General features: G+C 45.0%; 1 protein-coding gene and 1 long non-coding RNA gene across 7 annotated transcripts in view; one reads left to right on the top strand and one right to left on the bottom strand.

The window, feature by feature from the left end:
* srrm3 (serine/arginine repetitive matrix 3) overlaps nucleotides 1–14,343 on the top strand; it is a 310,487-nt gene that overhangs the window by 270,389 nt on the left and 25,755 nt on the right. For all 6 annotated transcript variants that reach the window (XR_011340078.1, XM_069884949.1, XM_069884948.1 and 3 more), the window contains 2 exons: nucleotides 761–1,107; nucleotides 1,722–1,976. Coding sequence is in view for 5 of the 6 variants with exons in the window: in XM_069884949.1 (XP_069741050.1) it covers nucleotides 761–1,107; nucleotides 1,722–1,976 (602 nt within the window). In the remaining variant the exon portion in view is untranslated. The remainder of the gene's footprint in view (nucleotides 1–760; nucleotides 1,108–1,721; nucleotides 1,977–14,343) is intronic.
* LOC138736074 (uncharacterized) overlaps nucleotides 1–14,343 on the bottom strand; it is an 86,043-nt gene that overhangs the window by 54,381 nt on the left and 17,319 nt on the right. The window lies entirely within an intron of this gene.

Below are 14,343 nucleotides of genomic sequence, written 5' to 3'. Positions count from 1 at the left end.
GGTATTGAAGCAGTTGCATAATTGTAGTATTAATAAATTCCTTTGCACATTCTTAATTTCAGACATTGTTCATATTTCACGACTTGGAAAGGGCTTTTTGTGTCTTTTTTTCTCTTGCATTTTGTGACTTCTAATGATGCACTTATGTTGCCCCGCTTTTCCCTTTCTCCTCACACCTTACCTACTAATGGAGGAAATGCTACCTGATTGGTAAGTGTATGTTAACCAAACGGGGGTACAAAAAAAATCATTAATAATCTGGGTCGATCATGACAGATGAGCAGTTCTCTGCAGGAAAAAGCACAAAAAGAAAACAGTATTATTCAGCGAGTTTTGTTTGAGTGATAATTAATACATTTGTGGATTCTTTTCAATTTTTGCCTTCCATTTCTGTGCCGTTCAGTCAAGTTGTCTATCTTCACTTTGTTTTTTTTTTTAACCAGGAATTGTAAGAAAACTGTCCTTTCCTCAAAAATACAGCAACCTGTTAAGCTCACTTTTAAAAACTTTATTTATTCTTCCATTCTATTTCTACTTAAACTTTTGTTGACTCTTTTATTTTTTTTTTCCCCCATTCCAGGTTTTTATTTTCAATTAGTTTTTGGTTTGCATGCAAAATCTTGCATGAGCTGCACTGTAGAGGACTGTGTTAGATAAAATATTGACGTAGGCTGTGTCATAGGGATGTGGCAAGAATTGGAAAATGGTTCGGCTAAACGTTAGCGTCTCTTTTAAGATTAACCTTTTTCTCCTGCTGCAGAGCACGGATTCCAGGTCATTGTCGCCAGGAGTAGAGTCCAGGTCTTCGTCAAAGTCTCCGAAGGGCAAAGAGGGCAAGCACTCGAAGCATGACCCCCGGAGTTTCAGATCCAAATCCCCAGGCCGCAGCAGGAGATCATCCACTGAGGGCAGACGCGCCAAGCTCAGATCAAGGTCAGCATCTGCGCCCAGAGGCTCAGGCCGACGGAAGTCCACTTTGCCAGCGCGCAGGGCCTCTTCTCGCTCCCCAAGCCAGTCAGACGTCAGCAGTGACTCGACGGAGTCCGTCAACAATCGGTCACGACTGCGCCATCCGTCAGGCCGGAGTAAAAGCATACGAGCAAAGAGGTTAGTACTTCTATTTTTCTGATTTTCAATACAGAAGAGTTAGTGTTCAGCATCCACACTATCTTAAGTTCTTGTCTACCCGTTTTCAGGTCACTAATTGCCACACGGAACTGTAGGGCACCGCATTTGCCCCACCATACGAGCAGCACTTCACGTGACAAATCAGGACATTAAAAAAAAATTTAAACATACAGCACGGTAACAGGCCATTTCAGCCCATGAGCCCTTGCTGCCCAATTACACCCAGTTAACCTGCAAACCCTGGTATGTTTTGAACGGTGGGAGGACACTGGAGCACCCGGGGGAAACCCCACACAGACACGGGGAGAACATGCAAACTCCTTACAGGCACCACTGGATTTGAACCCTAGTCCTGATTACTGGCGCTGTAACAGCGTTGTGCTAACAGCTCCCCATTGTATGCAACGGATTGGAAATGTGATTCTAACCATATTTTCAATTTCCTTAATACCAGTCATTCCACCCAACCCTCAATGTATAATCCCTTACTGTTGACAAAATTTCCCACACATTTCTTGCTGGCGCTGTATGCTGACTGCTTCACCTCAGATTATAATGCAAACAATAAGCATGTATTTTCTGCTTCTCTGAAGGTTAAGGCAGGTGTCAAGTCATCACCACCAGAGGCGTTACACAAGCAGGAACAAGAGCCACTGCTGGTCTCCAGGGAAGCATGAGCAACCCAGCAGTCATAACGCAGACAAGAAGAAAAGCTCTTCCTACAGCCCTCGACGCAAGAGCAGCTCCAGGAGTTCCAGCAGATCTCTGTCCCGCTCGTGCTCCCGGTCACATGATAAGAGAGACGGGCGGAGCAAATCGCGGTCATCACCTCGGAAGGAGCAGTCCAGGTCAGCCTCATTCCACCACCGTACTGATCAAGGTTATAGGTAAAACACAAAAGCCTGCAGACACTGCGGTTGAGGTAAAAACATAATGTTTCACCTTGATGAAGGCCTCAAGCCTGAAATATCGCTTATATATATTTTTTTATCTTCACTGGATAAAGGACGCTGACTGCTGCTGAGTTTCTCCAGCACCATGTTTTAACTCATCAGGGTTTCGTGGGAATATTTGTGCAACTTCAGTTTGCTCACTCTATGTAGAACCAGTAACGTGGAATGTGCTCTTTTCAAATCTGAGCTTGGTTTGCAGGACTTCTATATGTGTTTGTCATATTGAAGTCCATTCCCCTGCTCCTGGAGTTTGCCATGATCTTGCCTTTTTCAAAATCTGATCCGCTTCTGGTTAGGACATGGAACATAAGTATAAGATCACAGTAGAGGACCTTCAGCCCACAATGTCGTTCCAACCTATGGAAACCCAGTCCACAATATCCTAAATTTTCTCCACTTCACAGCCATTTCCAAGTGTCTATCAAAGAATGTCGCTATTGTGCCACATCCCCAAACAATGTTTTCCAGACACCCGCCACTCTCCGTGTTTTTAAAAAAAAACATACCTCCAAATTCTCCCCTGAACTTCCCTCCACTCACTTTAAACCTATGTCCTCTGGCATTTGCTATTGTCGGCCCAGGAAAAAGGTGCTGGCTGTCCACCCCATGTCCCTCATAATCTTATATACATCTATTATGTCATCTCTGATCCTCCATCACTCCAAAGAGAAAAGTCCCAACTCCGTCAGCCTTGCTTCGTATGACATGTTCTCCAATCCAGGCAACGATCTTGTAAATCTCCTCTGCATCCTCGCCAAAGTATCTAGATCCTTTCTGTAATGAAGCAAGCTGAACTGAACGCAGTAGGCTGGCAGTAACCTGTGTAAAGGAAGGTGGCCAAATGAACCAGTTTCAGATACCTAAAGAGATCAGACTTCAAGGGCGGATCGGTTAGTGTAGCAGTTACTGCCATGCTGTTACAACACCAGCAATTGGGCACCGATATCTTGCACTCATCCAAATATTTATGTCTTTGATCAGTCTGCCTTTTGTAACTGGTAGAGTGGAATATTTTGTGATGTTAGATTGTACCCACGGCCACAGCAAATGGCCATTGTTTTTTAACTTTTAAATTTAGACATAGAGCACATTAGGATTAGGGTTAGGGACACGAGCCCAGGCCGCCCAATCGGCCTGGACTCCCAGTATGTTTTGAACGGTGGGAGGAAAGTGGAGACCCCAGGGAAAAGCCACGCAGACACGGGAAGAACGTACAAGCTCCTTACAGACAGCGCGGGACTTGAACCCCAGTCCTGATCACTCGTGCTGTCAGAGGATAACACGAACCGCTACATTAACTGTGCTGTCCTATGTCCAACCCACTACTCTAACAACTGCCCAGAATTACCTTACTGCGTAGTCCTCCAATTATCATGGCTCCATGTATCTATCTAATAGTTTCTTAAAATATCCTATTGGACCTGCCTCTGCCAGCAGCGCATTCCATGCCCCTACCACTCTGTGCGGAAAAATATCTCTTACATACCCCCTGTACTTACTCCAAAGTACCTGAAAGTTATGACCCCCGGTTGTGATAAACCACTTTATTTATCTGTCTGGGCACACCCATTGGCCAACTGTGGACCTTCCCACAGGCTCCTGAATAGAGGTGACTGTCCCTCAGCCCCTCCTTAGTTCAGGACAGTCGACCAGCAGGGATGTGCCTTCATTCTATTGCGAAGAAAAGCCTATCAATTTTGCTCAGCTTCAGTCTTTTGGAGTCATTAATGGTGCATCAATTTTATTCGCAATAATCTTGACAATGGAGGAGATCCCTGAAGCCAGAGAAACTGGAAATCGGTCCCAAATTGTCTGTGGTGTCTATCAACTATGAAATCTGGCTGCGCTGTCTCAAAGCGTTCCTGCAGGCATCAGCAGCCATCATTCAGTCGGAGAACGACAAATTCCAGGTACTGCTCTCCCGAGTTGGGCCCCTGGTGTTTTCAATGATCAAGGAAGCCATGTCGTACTCGGAGGCAATGGACATATTGAAAGACCAGTACCTGAGAAAGGTCAACGAGGTCTATGCCAGACACCTCTAGTGACCCGAAAGCAGCAACTATGGGAGTCAAATGCTGAGCACCTCTGGGCCCTGCGAACCTTCGGACAGGCCTGTGAATTCAAGTCCATGACGGGTGTGGAGTACACAGAGGACCTGATCAGGGATGCCTCTGTCGCAGGGATCAGGCCCACTTACGTCTGCCAGAGACCACTACAGCAAGGTGAGTTCAGTCTGCGGAGGGCGATCAAATTGGCAGGCGCTCTGGAGGTGGCCCTTCAGGACATGGAGGCCTACTCAACCGACAACGTGGCCACCTCATGGTTATCTCAGATGCTGCCAACTTGGGACATGCTGCCGCCACCACGTTCCTCCAGCTATCCGATCATGAAAGCCATATGCCATGAGCACCTAACACTGCTACTGCTATGCTCCGCCAGTGAACTGACCACAACCACCTGAGGTGCTAATTCGGCGACCTGGGAAAGCATCCGAGGAAATGCTGCCCAGCAAAGTCATGGTATGCTCCAGCTGCGGGAAGAAGGGATGTTATACTAAGGTATGCAGATCAAAACTACCCCTCCCTTTCAGTGCCGCATGTGGGATGTGGGGGCCACCACGTTGGACGACGCCAGCTCTGGGAGCTAGCGGTGCCACGTATGAGTCATGGGGACCACCATCTTGGGTACAATTTCTGAGACCCAGCAGTGCCGCTTGCAAGTCGTGGGAGCCACCGTCTTGGGTGCCATCTTCGAGATCCAGCAGCATCACATGCGGGCCATTGGGGTCGCCATCTTGGAGGCCACCATCTCCCGAATCAACATTTGAACATTCTGACGCAGCAATCCGACACTGGGTTCCACCACACTCAACCTGGACGGACCCATCAACTCCAGTAAACAGCCACGTGACAAGTTGCCTGTTCAATAGTGGGAGCATGGAGAGCTTTATTCACCCCGGCACAGTGCAGTGCTACTCCCTCATTGTAAGTCAGTAAGCCAAAAGCCTTAAGGCCACATACGGCGGATGTCCGCGGCTACTGTGCAGAGACTATAAAAACTTTAAACTCCTGAAGTTGACACAGCTCTGCGCTGCCGTGCTACTAGGACTGGCCTTTCAATGTCACCTGAAAAATGTGACGATGGAGTATGATGGGCCCCATTCCCCCCTCCCCTCTGTCTGTAACCAACAGTTTTTAAATCACCCACTGTGCTCCCCTTTCAGCCCCCTCCCCTACCGCACACAACCAACAATCTGATTGCCTGTCCTGCACAACCTGCGGACTCTCCACCCTCAAAATCACCCCTCCATTGCTGTTCGCCAACCTCACCCCCGACTGTAAACCCATCGCCACAAAAAGTAGGCAGGGGTCAGGGCAGAGGGGCAGCCACTACTCAACGAGGGGATTGTTGAGGCCAGCACCAGTCCTTGGAGAGCCCAAGTGTGGCAGTGAGGAATGGGGAGAAAAGCAGAATGGTCATCAACTACAATCAGATCAAATGGACGTGTACCCCCTCCCCAGTATATCCGATAACACTTTCACAGCACTTTGTGCCCTCCACCAGTAATAGGGTTGGAGCCAGGTCCAGAGGGGTGGTCTCCAAAGAGAAACCTGGAGATGACAGTTGGTTCAAGTTCGAGCTGTTAAGTAAAGGGAGAAGAGCAACAGTCGACTGCCAAGAACTAGTGAGCACCATCTGTCAGAGCTGGTGGTCTGCGACTTGGATGTGAGGAGGTGCTGGGTATGGTGATAATTAATTCTAAGTGCGTGATTGTGCTTCACTGTTTAGGATGGGTGCTGTGCTTCAGAGGAGATGGGTGGGATTGGGCTGGTCTTGTTGGCAGATCAATGAATAAGCCACAGCAAGAGGGGATTCATATACTTGGAGGCAACTGAGCCTTGCTATGTTGGTAGGGAATGGAACACAGCGAGCAAATTGCTCAAGGAATTTCTTCCTTCTCCTCCCTTCTGCTCCCTCCCTTGTGCACTCATCCCCCTTCCCCCGTGCACTCATCCCCCCCCTCCCCTTCCACTGTGGCCGCAGGAGGTCCAACATGCGCCCTCACCATGAATCAGGGCTTCAAACAAGCCTTTCCAGTGAAAGCAACACTTCACTTGACAGGACTTACTTACTGCATCCGGTGACCCCTTTGTGGCCTTCGCTACATTGAAGAGACCGGTTGCAGACTGGGAGATCACCTCCTCTCCATCTGCAACAATAGTGACCTCCAAGTAGCCAACCATTTCAATTCCAAATCCACTCCCACACTCACACGTCTGTCCATGGGCCTGTGTACTATCCCACCCTGACCACCCAGAGATTGGAGGAACAGCATCTTATTTTCCGACTAGGCCCTCTTCATCCTTTCTGTAACATCGACCTCTCTGCTAAACTTTCTTCACTTTCCCCTCACCCTTCCCAGTCTTTCCAGTTCTCCTCTCCCTTCCCCCTTGCCCACCCAGCCATCCCTTCTTCCCCCACTCCTCCCCCCCACTGCTGCTGCTGTCCCCTCCTTCCTTTCTCCACCTATCATCCTTGCCACCCCCTTCACCCCTCCTACTCTTTTGTTCGGACACCTGTCGCCATTTTTCTGTCTTGATGAAGAGCTCAAGCCCGAAACATCGGTTCTGTATCTTTACCTTTTGCTACATAAAGGACCCTGTTTCACCTGCTGGGCTTCTCCAGCATTTTGTGTTTTTATTTCAACCACAGGGTCTATGGATATTTGTGATTTACTTTTTGCTGAGTTGGGCCCCTTGCAATAGCCTGTCAAGGAAGGACCCCTTTAGAAGCACACTTCTGTACTTGCACTTGGCTTGTAAATGCTGTGAATTATTCAAAAGCCACTGAATCAAATCATGGATTTCACAGTAATGGTCCACAGAAAGCCGCCATTTTTAATAACATTTTTACCTTTTCACATTATGCAAAACAAAGACATGATCCAATCTGTGGGCATTGAGCTACAAAAGTCTGTGCAAGCTGTCAGCATCGTTGCCTGAGTTCAGCTCCTGCTCCGTGACCTCAGTGAAGACACTAACACACGTCTGGATGGACCCTCAAGGGAGTACTGTAGGAATGGTTGTGGTGGAGGGAGCTATCTTTTGGATAAGGTCCTGTCAACTCTTGGTATTGGCAGGGGCTCCAGCCATGCCAATAATTTGGCACAATTCTGTTTGTTTTAAAATAGTTAAACATAGGATTTGTCCATGAGTTAAAGTACAAAATTAAGGCAAGGCTCATTTTGATGGTAAGAATTTGCAAAGGTTGTAATCAGGAGAACCTGCAGATGCTGGGGTCGAGTGCAGTGCACAAAAGTGCTGCAGAAACTCAACAGGTCACACAGTACCTGTTTAAAGTAAAAGGCAGTCAAGATTTCAGGCCTGAACATTACTGATGAAGATCTCAGGCCCGAAACATTTACTTTTTTTTTTAACTTCCTATCAATGATTGGGATGGCCTGCCTGCAGGCAAGGGTGAGCCAAAATGTTATTGTTACAGTGAAGGAGAAGACTGTCAGCATTGGAAAGCCCTGCTATTGAGGATTTGGTCAGGAAAAAACAGGATTATATCAGGTGTAGGCAGTTACGATCAAGTGAATCCATTGAGGACGACAAGAGATATAGGAGAACGCTTAAGAGGGAAATGAGGAGGGCAAAAATAGAGCATCAGCTATGGCCGATGGAGGAGAATCTGAAGAAATTTGGTAAGTACGGTGTATCAAGAATAAAACAGTGGGCAAACAAGTCCCCTTAAGGATCATTGGTCATCTATGTGTGAGCCACAGGAGACAGGCATGGAATAAAATGAATATTTTTTAAAAATCTGTATTTCTCGTGAAAATGATTGGAAGTTGTGGAATTCAGGGAAAGAAATAGTGATGTCTTGAAACATTACAAAAAGAAAGGTGCTGGCATTCTTAAAAGGAATTAAGGTGGATAAATGCCCAGGAACTGATCAGGTATATCCTCGGACATATTGAGAGACTAGAGAAGAAATCGCTGGAGCCCTGGCAGAGATATTTGCAACGAGGTCCAGAAAGACTGGCCAGTGGCTAATGCTGTTCTGTTATTTAAGAAGGACTTCAAGGACAAGTTAAGAAACTATAGAATGGTGAGCCTAACATCAGTGGGTCAAAGGCTGCTGGATGGAGTCTGATGGACAGGATCTACCAGTGTTTCAAAAAGCAAGGGCCAATTAGGGATAGTCCGCATTGCTTTGAGCATGAGAAATCACGATTCACAAATTTAAGTTTTTGCAGATGTGACCAACAGGATTGACAAGGGAAGAGTGGTACACATTGTCAAAATGGAGTTTAAATAGGCATTTTGCAAGGTTCTGTATGATAGGCTGGTGTAGAAGGTTAGATCATATATGACCCAGCCAAATTGACACAAAATCGGTTGGATGAGGTGATAGCGGAGGGTTGCTGTTCAGATAAGAGGCCAACAACCAGTGGTTTGCCACAGGGATTGATGTTGCACCCACTGGAGTTATTCAGCTCCATTAATGATTTAAATGTGATTGAAGTTAGGATGGTCCAGAAGTTTGCAGATGGTGTAGTGGACAGTGAAGAAGATCTGAAATGCATCAGCATCTAGATCTATTGGGGAAATGGGCTAAGAAATTGCAAATGGAATTTAATGCAGGCAAATGTGAGTTGTCATTTCTTTTAAATTTTAAGTTATGTTTAATTTGTTTTAAATTTAGACCTACAGCATGGTAACAGACCATTTTGGCCCACGAGCCCATGCCACCCAATTGACCTACAATTCCCTATGCATTTCAAACGGTGGGATGAAACTGGAGCCCCCAGGAAAAGCCATGCAGACACAGGGAGAATGTGCATACTCCTTACAGACAGCACGGGATTCTAACCCCGATTCTGATTGTTGGTACTGTAACAGCGTTGCACTAACCCTGCTGCCCAGCTTTAGCCCCTCATGATTTTATAATGTCACAAATCAGCCTCTGATGTTGCAGGAAGTCCCAGCCCATCCAGCCTCTCTCAACTTCAGCCTTTCCAGTGCAAGATGCATTCCAATGAATGTTTTCTATGACCCTTCAAAGCTTGATTACGTCCTCCCTGCAGCTGGGTGACCAGAACTGCTCACAATATTCCAAGGGTAGTCTCATTGACTTCTTCAGCAATGGTTAAACCAAAAAAATTTAATTTAATTTCGACATACAGCATGGTAACAGGACCTTTCGGCCCATGAGATTCAAACTCCAGTCCTGATCGCTGGCACTGAAACAACGTTGCGCTAACCGCCATGCCAACCGTGCTGCCCATGTTTTTTTTAAAATAATGGCTTACACTTGTATGGTACCCCTCCCCCTGGGAAGTGTTGTAGAACAGAGAAATCTAGGGGTACAGGCACTTAATGCCTACATGTTGTAGGCATTAATGCTCAGCATTTGTTGCCCTTCCCTTTATCAATCAGGGCAGTGAGTACAAGAATGGGGATGCCATGTTTCCATTGCTGAAGAAGTCAATGAGACTACACTTGGAATATTGTGAGCAGTTCTGGTCACCCAGCTGCAGGGAGGAAGTAATCAAGCATTCATTGGAATGCTTCTTGCACTGGGAAGGCTGAAGTTGAGAGAGGCTGGACGGGCTGGGACTTCCTGCAACATCAGAGGCTGATTTGTGACATTATAAAATCATGAGGGGCATAAATAAGGTGAATGGTCACAATCTGTTTCCCAGTATGTTTTGAAGGGTGGGAGGAAACCGGAGCACCTGAAGGAAACCCACACACGCATGGGGAAAATGTGCAAACTCCCTACAGGCAGTGCTGAATTCAAACCTTGGTCGCTGATGCAAGAGACCTCAGCAGCAACTTTTTCAGAGAATGAACGGTATTCAGAACGAGCTGCCAGAGGAAGTGGTGGAGGCAGAGCAATTGTAACCTTTAAAAGCCATTTGGACATGGATGGGAAAGGTTCAGGAGGCAATTGGGTCTAGTTCTGGTCAGCAGCTTAGCTGGCATGGATGAGTTGAGCTGAAGGGCCTTGTTTCTGTGCTGAGTAACTATGACAGGCTGGATGCAGGGAAGATGGTGAAAGAATTTAGAATCACAGCCTCTGGACCATTGTTATATAGTCAGGATAATGTGAACTATTTTATAACTGCACAAGAATACACCCTTCTCACTGTAGTAACTGCAGTGCACCACTGTGGAGCGTATGTATATGTATAAGAGTATGTGAGAACAGATTTCCAGAGATGGTAGAAAGCATCAGTAAGTAAAGTCTTTTTTGTTATTTGAATCTTGCATCTCTAAGTTATTTAAGAAGCCTCTCAAGTAACTCCAGTCATTTATAACTGAGATGAGGAGAAATTTCTTGATGCAAGCAGTGGTGAATTTTTGGAATTTTCTATCCCATGAGACTTTAGAATGTCACTCAATAAATCAATCAGGATTAGGGTTGATAGCTTTCTGAATATTGGGGTTGTTATGTCTCTGTGTTACTTGGGAGGCTTCTTAAATAACTTAGAGATGCAATATTCAAATAAACGGAAGAGACTTTACTTACTAATACCTTCCATCATCTCAGGAATCTATTCACACACTCCTCTACATATGCATACGCCCCTACAGTTACTACAGTGAGAAGGGTGTATTCTTATGTGGTTACAAAATAGTTCACGTTACCCTGACTATTTTCTTCTTTGGCTTGGCTTCGCGGACGAAGATTTATGAGGGGGTAAAAGTCCACGTCAGCTGCAGGCTCGATTGTGGCTGACAAGTCCAATGCGGGACAGGCAGACACGGTTGCAGGGGAAAATTGGTTGGTTGGGGTTGGGTGTTGGGTTTTTCCTCCTTTGTCTTTTGTCAGTGAGGTGGGCTCTGCGGTCTTCTTCAAAGGAGGTTGCTGCCCACCGAACTGTGAGGCGCCAAGATGCACGGTTTGAGGCGATATCAGCCCACTGGCGGTGGTCAATGTGGCAGGCACCAAGAGATTTCTTTAGGCAGTCCTTGTAACTCTTCTTTGGTGCACCTCTGTCTCGGTGGCCAGTGGAGAGCTCGCCATATAACACGATCTTGGGAAGGCGATGGTCCTCCATTCTGGAGACGTGACCCTCCCAGCGCAGCTGGATCTTCAGCAGCGTGGACTCGATGCTGTCAGCCTCTGCCATCTCGAGTACTTCGATGTTAGGGATGAAGTCGCTCCAATGAATTTTGAGGATGGAGCGGAAACAACGCTGGTGGAAGCGTTCTAGGAGCCGTAGGTGATGCCGGTAGAGGACCCATGATTCGGAGCCGAACAGGAGTGTGGGTATGACAACGGCTCTGTATACGCTAATCTTTGTGACTATATAACAGGGGAAATCGCTATCTATTATATGTTTCCACCATTTTCTGATTTATTTCTAGATGTCCCATTTGTTTTTTATATTGCTATTCATTCACTCTCACATGTGGTGCACTAGCCCACAGAAGTATTGGCACTGGTTTCAAATTTTACTCTTTAGATTCAGTTGCAATGATGAAAGGTGTTTGACTGTCACTTTCATAAAATTACTTACACTTCAACAGGAATGGCTGTGATCATCCACTCCTCTGTTGGCAATAATGAGGTGTTTTTTTTTAAATTGACAATATGCTGCTGTGCATACTGTCAGCTCCCAGTTCCCATTACCCCATCAAGGGATTCATTTACACTATGCAATGGTGAGAGCAGAAGAACATCTGGCTGAGCTGCCAAAATATTCATTGTGCTGCAATGACGCCCCGCAACGTCTACACTGCCTCCCTCTGCTGGATTAGCAAAGAATAGCAATACTTGGCAACCGAGGGGAGCTTTTCCACATTACCAAAATCCCAATGCCTAGATTTTGCTGTGTTGAGTTTGTTGCTCACATGCCTCACTGGAGTTTGTTCCTACACTAACTAGGTCCAGATAATATTGCTGATCTTGCTTGCCAGTGCTGTCCTGGATCCAAGCCATCTAGTTTTAAAATTAAATTTAAATTTAGACATACAACACGGTAACAGGCCATTTTGGCCAACGAGTCTGTGCCACCCAATTTACACCCAATTAACCTATGCCCCGGTATGTTTTCAATGGTGGGAGGAAGCCAGAGCCCCTGGTAAAAACCCACAGAGACACAGGGAGAACATAGAAACTCCTTACGGATAGCATGGGACTCGAACCCCGGTCCCGATCGGTGGCACTGTAACAGCGTTGCGCTAACCACTACACTAACTGTTTGATGGACTATTAAAAATGTAAAAAATAATTACATGATTAATGGCCAAGCATATTTTTTTTAATATTAAATCATTAAAACACTCAAACAACTTTAATAATAGGTAGTTTAGTTCATTTGTGCTGTTCTTCCTCCAATCATCCAGTCACGATTCAGAAGAATGGGCTTGTAGAGTCTCCGCGTATGGACTGTGTTGAGTCCAGGGATTCAGCACAGCAGGAGTATTGCACGCAGAGCCCAGCCAGTATATTCCATCATTTCACATTGATGCAGTGGTCTCCTATTTGTGCACCTGCACACCTGCCTGCAAGACTTTGCACTGTATCCTGACCCACTATGTCCTGTCAGTATAAAATAAATCGGCTTCCTTTCATTCATCTGGTGTAAGTTCAGAGAATACAAAAAGATGTCATCTGCTTTTGCTTGATTAGAAATATATATTCCCTCTGATAAAGGATGCTTGTATCAGCCCAGAATTCTACCCAACTGTGCATTTCAGATCACACCAACCTGCTGGATAAACAAAGCCATCAGAGTCGATTTGTAAAATAGAAGTTTTATGTTATGAACCCGAATACAAACAACCCTCTCTTTACATAATTAATTCATCCCAATTTTTATTCCTATAAGACAAATTCACATTAGGTGATTAACAGAATTAATGGGAATAATTACAATGAACCCCTGCTCTTTCAGATCGTCCGTCAAGATTTTAAAAAATCTTTTAGCTCCATATTCTGCCAAAACTGTTAAGGGTGATTTTTAAAAAATAATTATGTTATTTTTTATTTATTTCATAACTACATCATAACTAAACTATTTCTTAGAAAAATATTTGTCCAAAGTTGACTGCACAGATTTTGATTTTTTTTTCTCCTCATTAGACAATTTCCTACAGCTCGATCACTTTTTTCTAAATTGCTACGGATTTCCAAGCTTATTTCCACGTTAGGATCAACCTTTTTTTGAAAATCCTTGGCGGCTTCCACATGTTCAAATCCTTTTTGAAAGATTTCTCAGCGCTGGCAGTTTCCCCTGAAATTCTTACGTTGTGTCATCCTGTTCGATGTTTAAAGCGGCCAAACCAACCCAAACTTGCAGCAACCATTTCCTTATCTCCTTGAAATTTAGTTTCTTCAAGCATCGAAAAGATGTTTAAAGCTCTGGTTTGAATGTTTTTTTTGTACAGTCATTTTCATTTTTGGTTACAATCTTCAGTCCCAAGATGAAGTAGCTATTCTATTTCAATCATGAACAGACTTTGTTTGAGTAATTTGCACTTTGAGAAACTGATGCAACTTTACCTTGTTCTTTATATTCGCGCTTCTTACTTAAAATTGTATGAACTGTGGACTCATTGTAGCCCAGATCGTGTCAGATTTTCACGTTGCTAGCACTGTCTTTATGTCCTTTAATAACTACTTCTTCTAAACTAATTGCTTTTCTTTCCCTTTTACAATCATTGTCAGATTCTTCCCCACATTTTCTTTTCTCATATTTAATAGGGGGCACACACTGAGTCTGACGGTCATTTGCACATATTTTATTTAGGGCTGTTCACACCATCTACTTGTAACTCGAGTTTTCCAGAAATTTCCAGAAAGATCTGAATAATGACATGTGTTAAACAGGAAATGGTCGCTGTATTCCAAATTGTGGTAACTGAATTTTGCGTTGATTGAAGTAACGCCTGTGCACCTTATGGAAGTTCATCGCATAAAATCTTCGGCCAGGATACCACCAAACATAATTTCCACGTTCCTTGTGAAACCTGTCATTGTCCATGCTTGGCATCAGAAGCCAGAGTTTTAACTTTGGCCAAACATCAACTAGACTTATCCTCTGCTCTTCAACCATCCACTCCATTCATTGTAGTTTAGCACCAACAGAGAGGCCATTTTAAACTTTAAGGACAAGTCATTTTAGAAATAGAGAATAGTGCAGAAAGATGATGCCGGAGGTTGGAGAATGGTGGTGGGGGTCAATAAAAGGTTTCTGAGAAAGATAGGCTGTTCACAATTTAAAATAGGTTGCCCTCTCAAC

The sequence above is a fragment of the Narcine bancroftii genome, chromosome 6, assembly GCF_036971445.1.
Source record: "Narcine bancroftii isolate sNarBan1 chromosome 6, sNarBan1.hap1, whole genome shotgun sequence".
Lineage (NCBI taxonomy): Eukaryota > Metazoa > Chordata > Chondrichthyes > Torpediniformes > Narcinidae > Narcine > Narcine bancroftii.
This window is presented reverse-complemented; position numbering and strand designations above follow the sequence as displayed.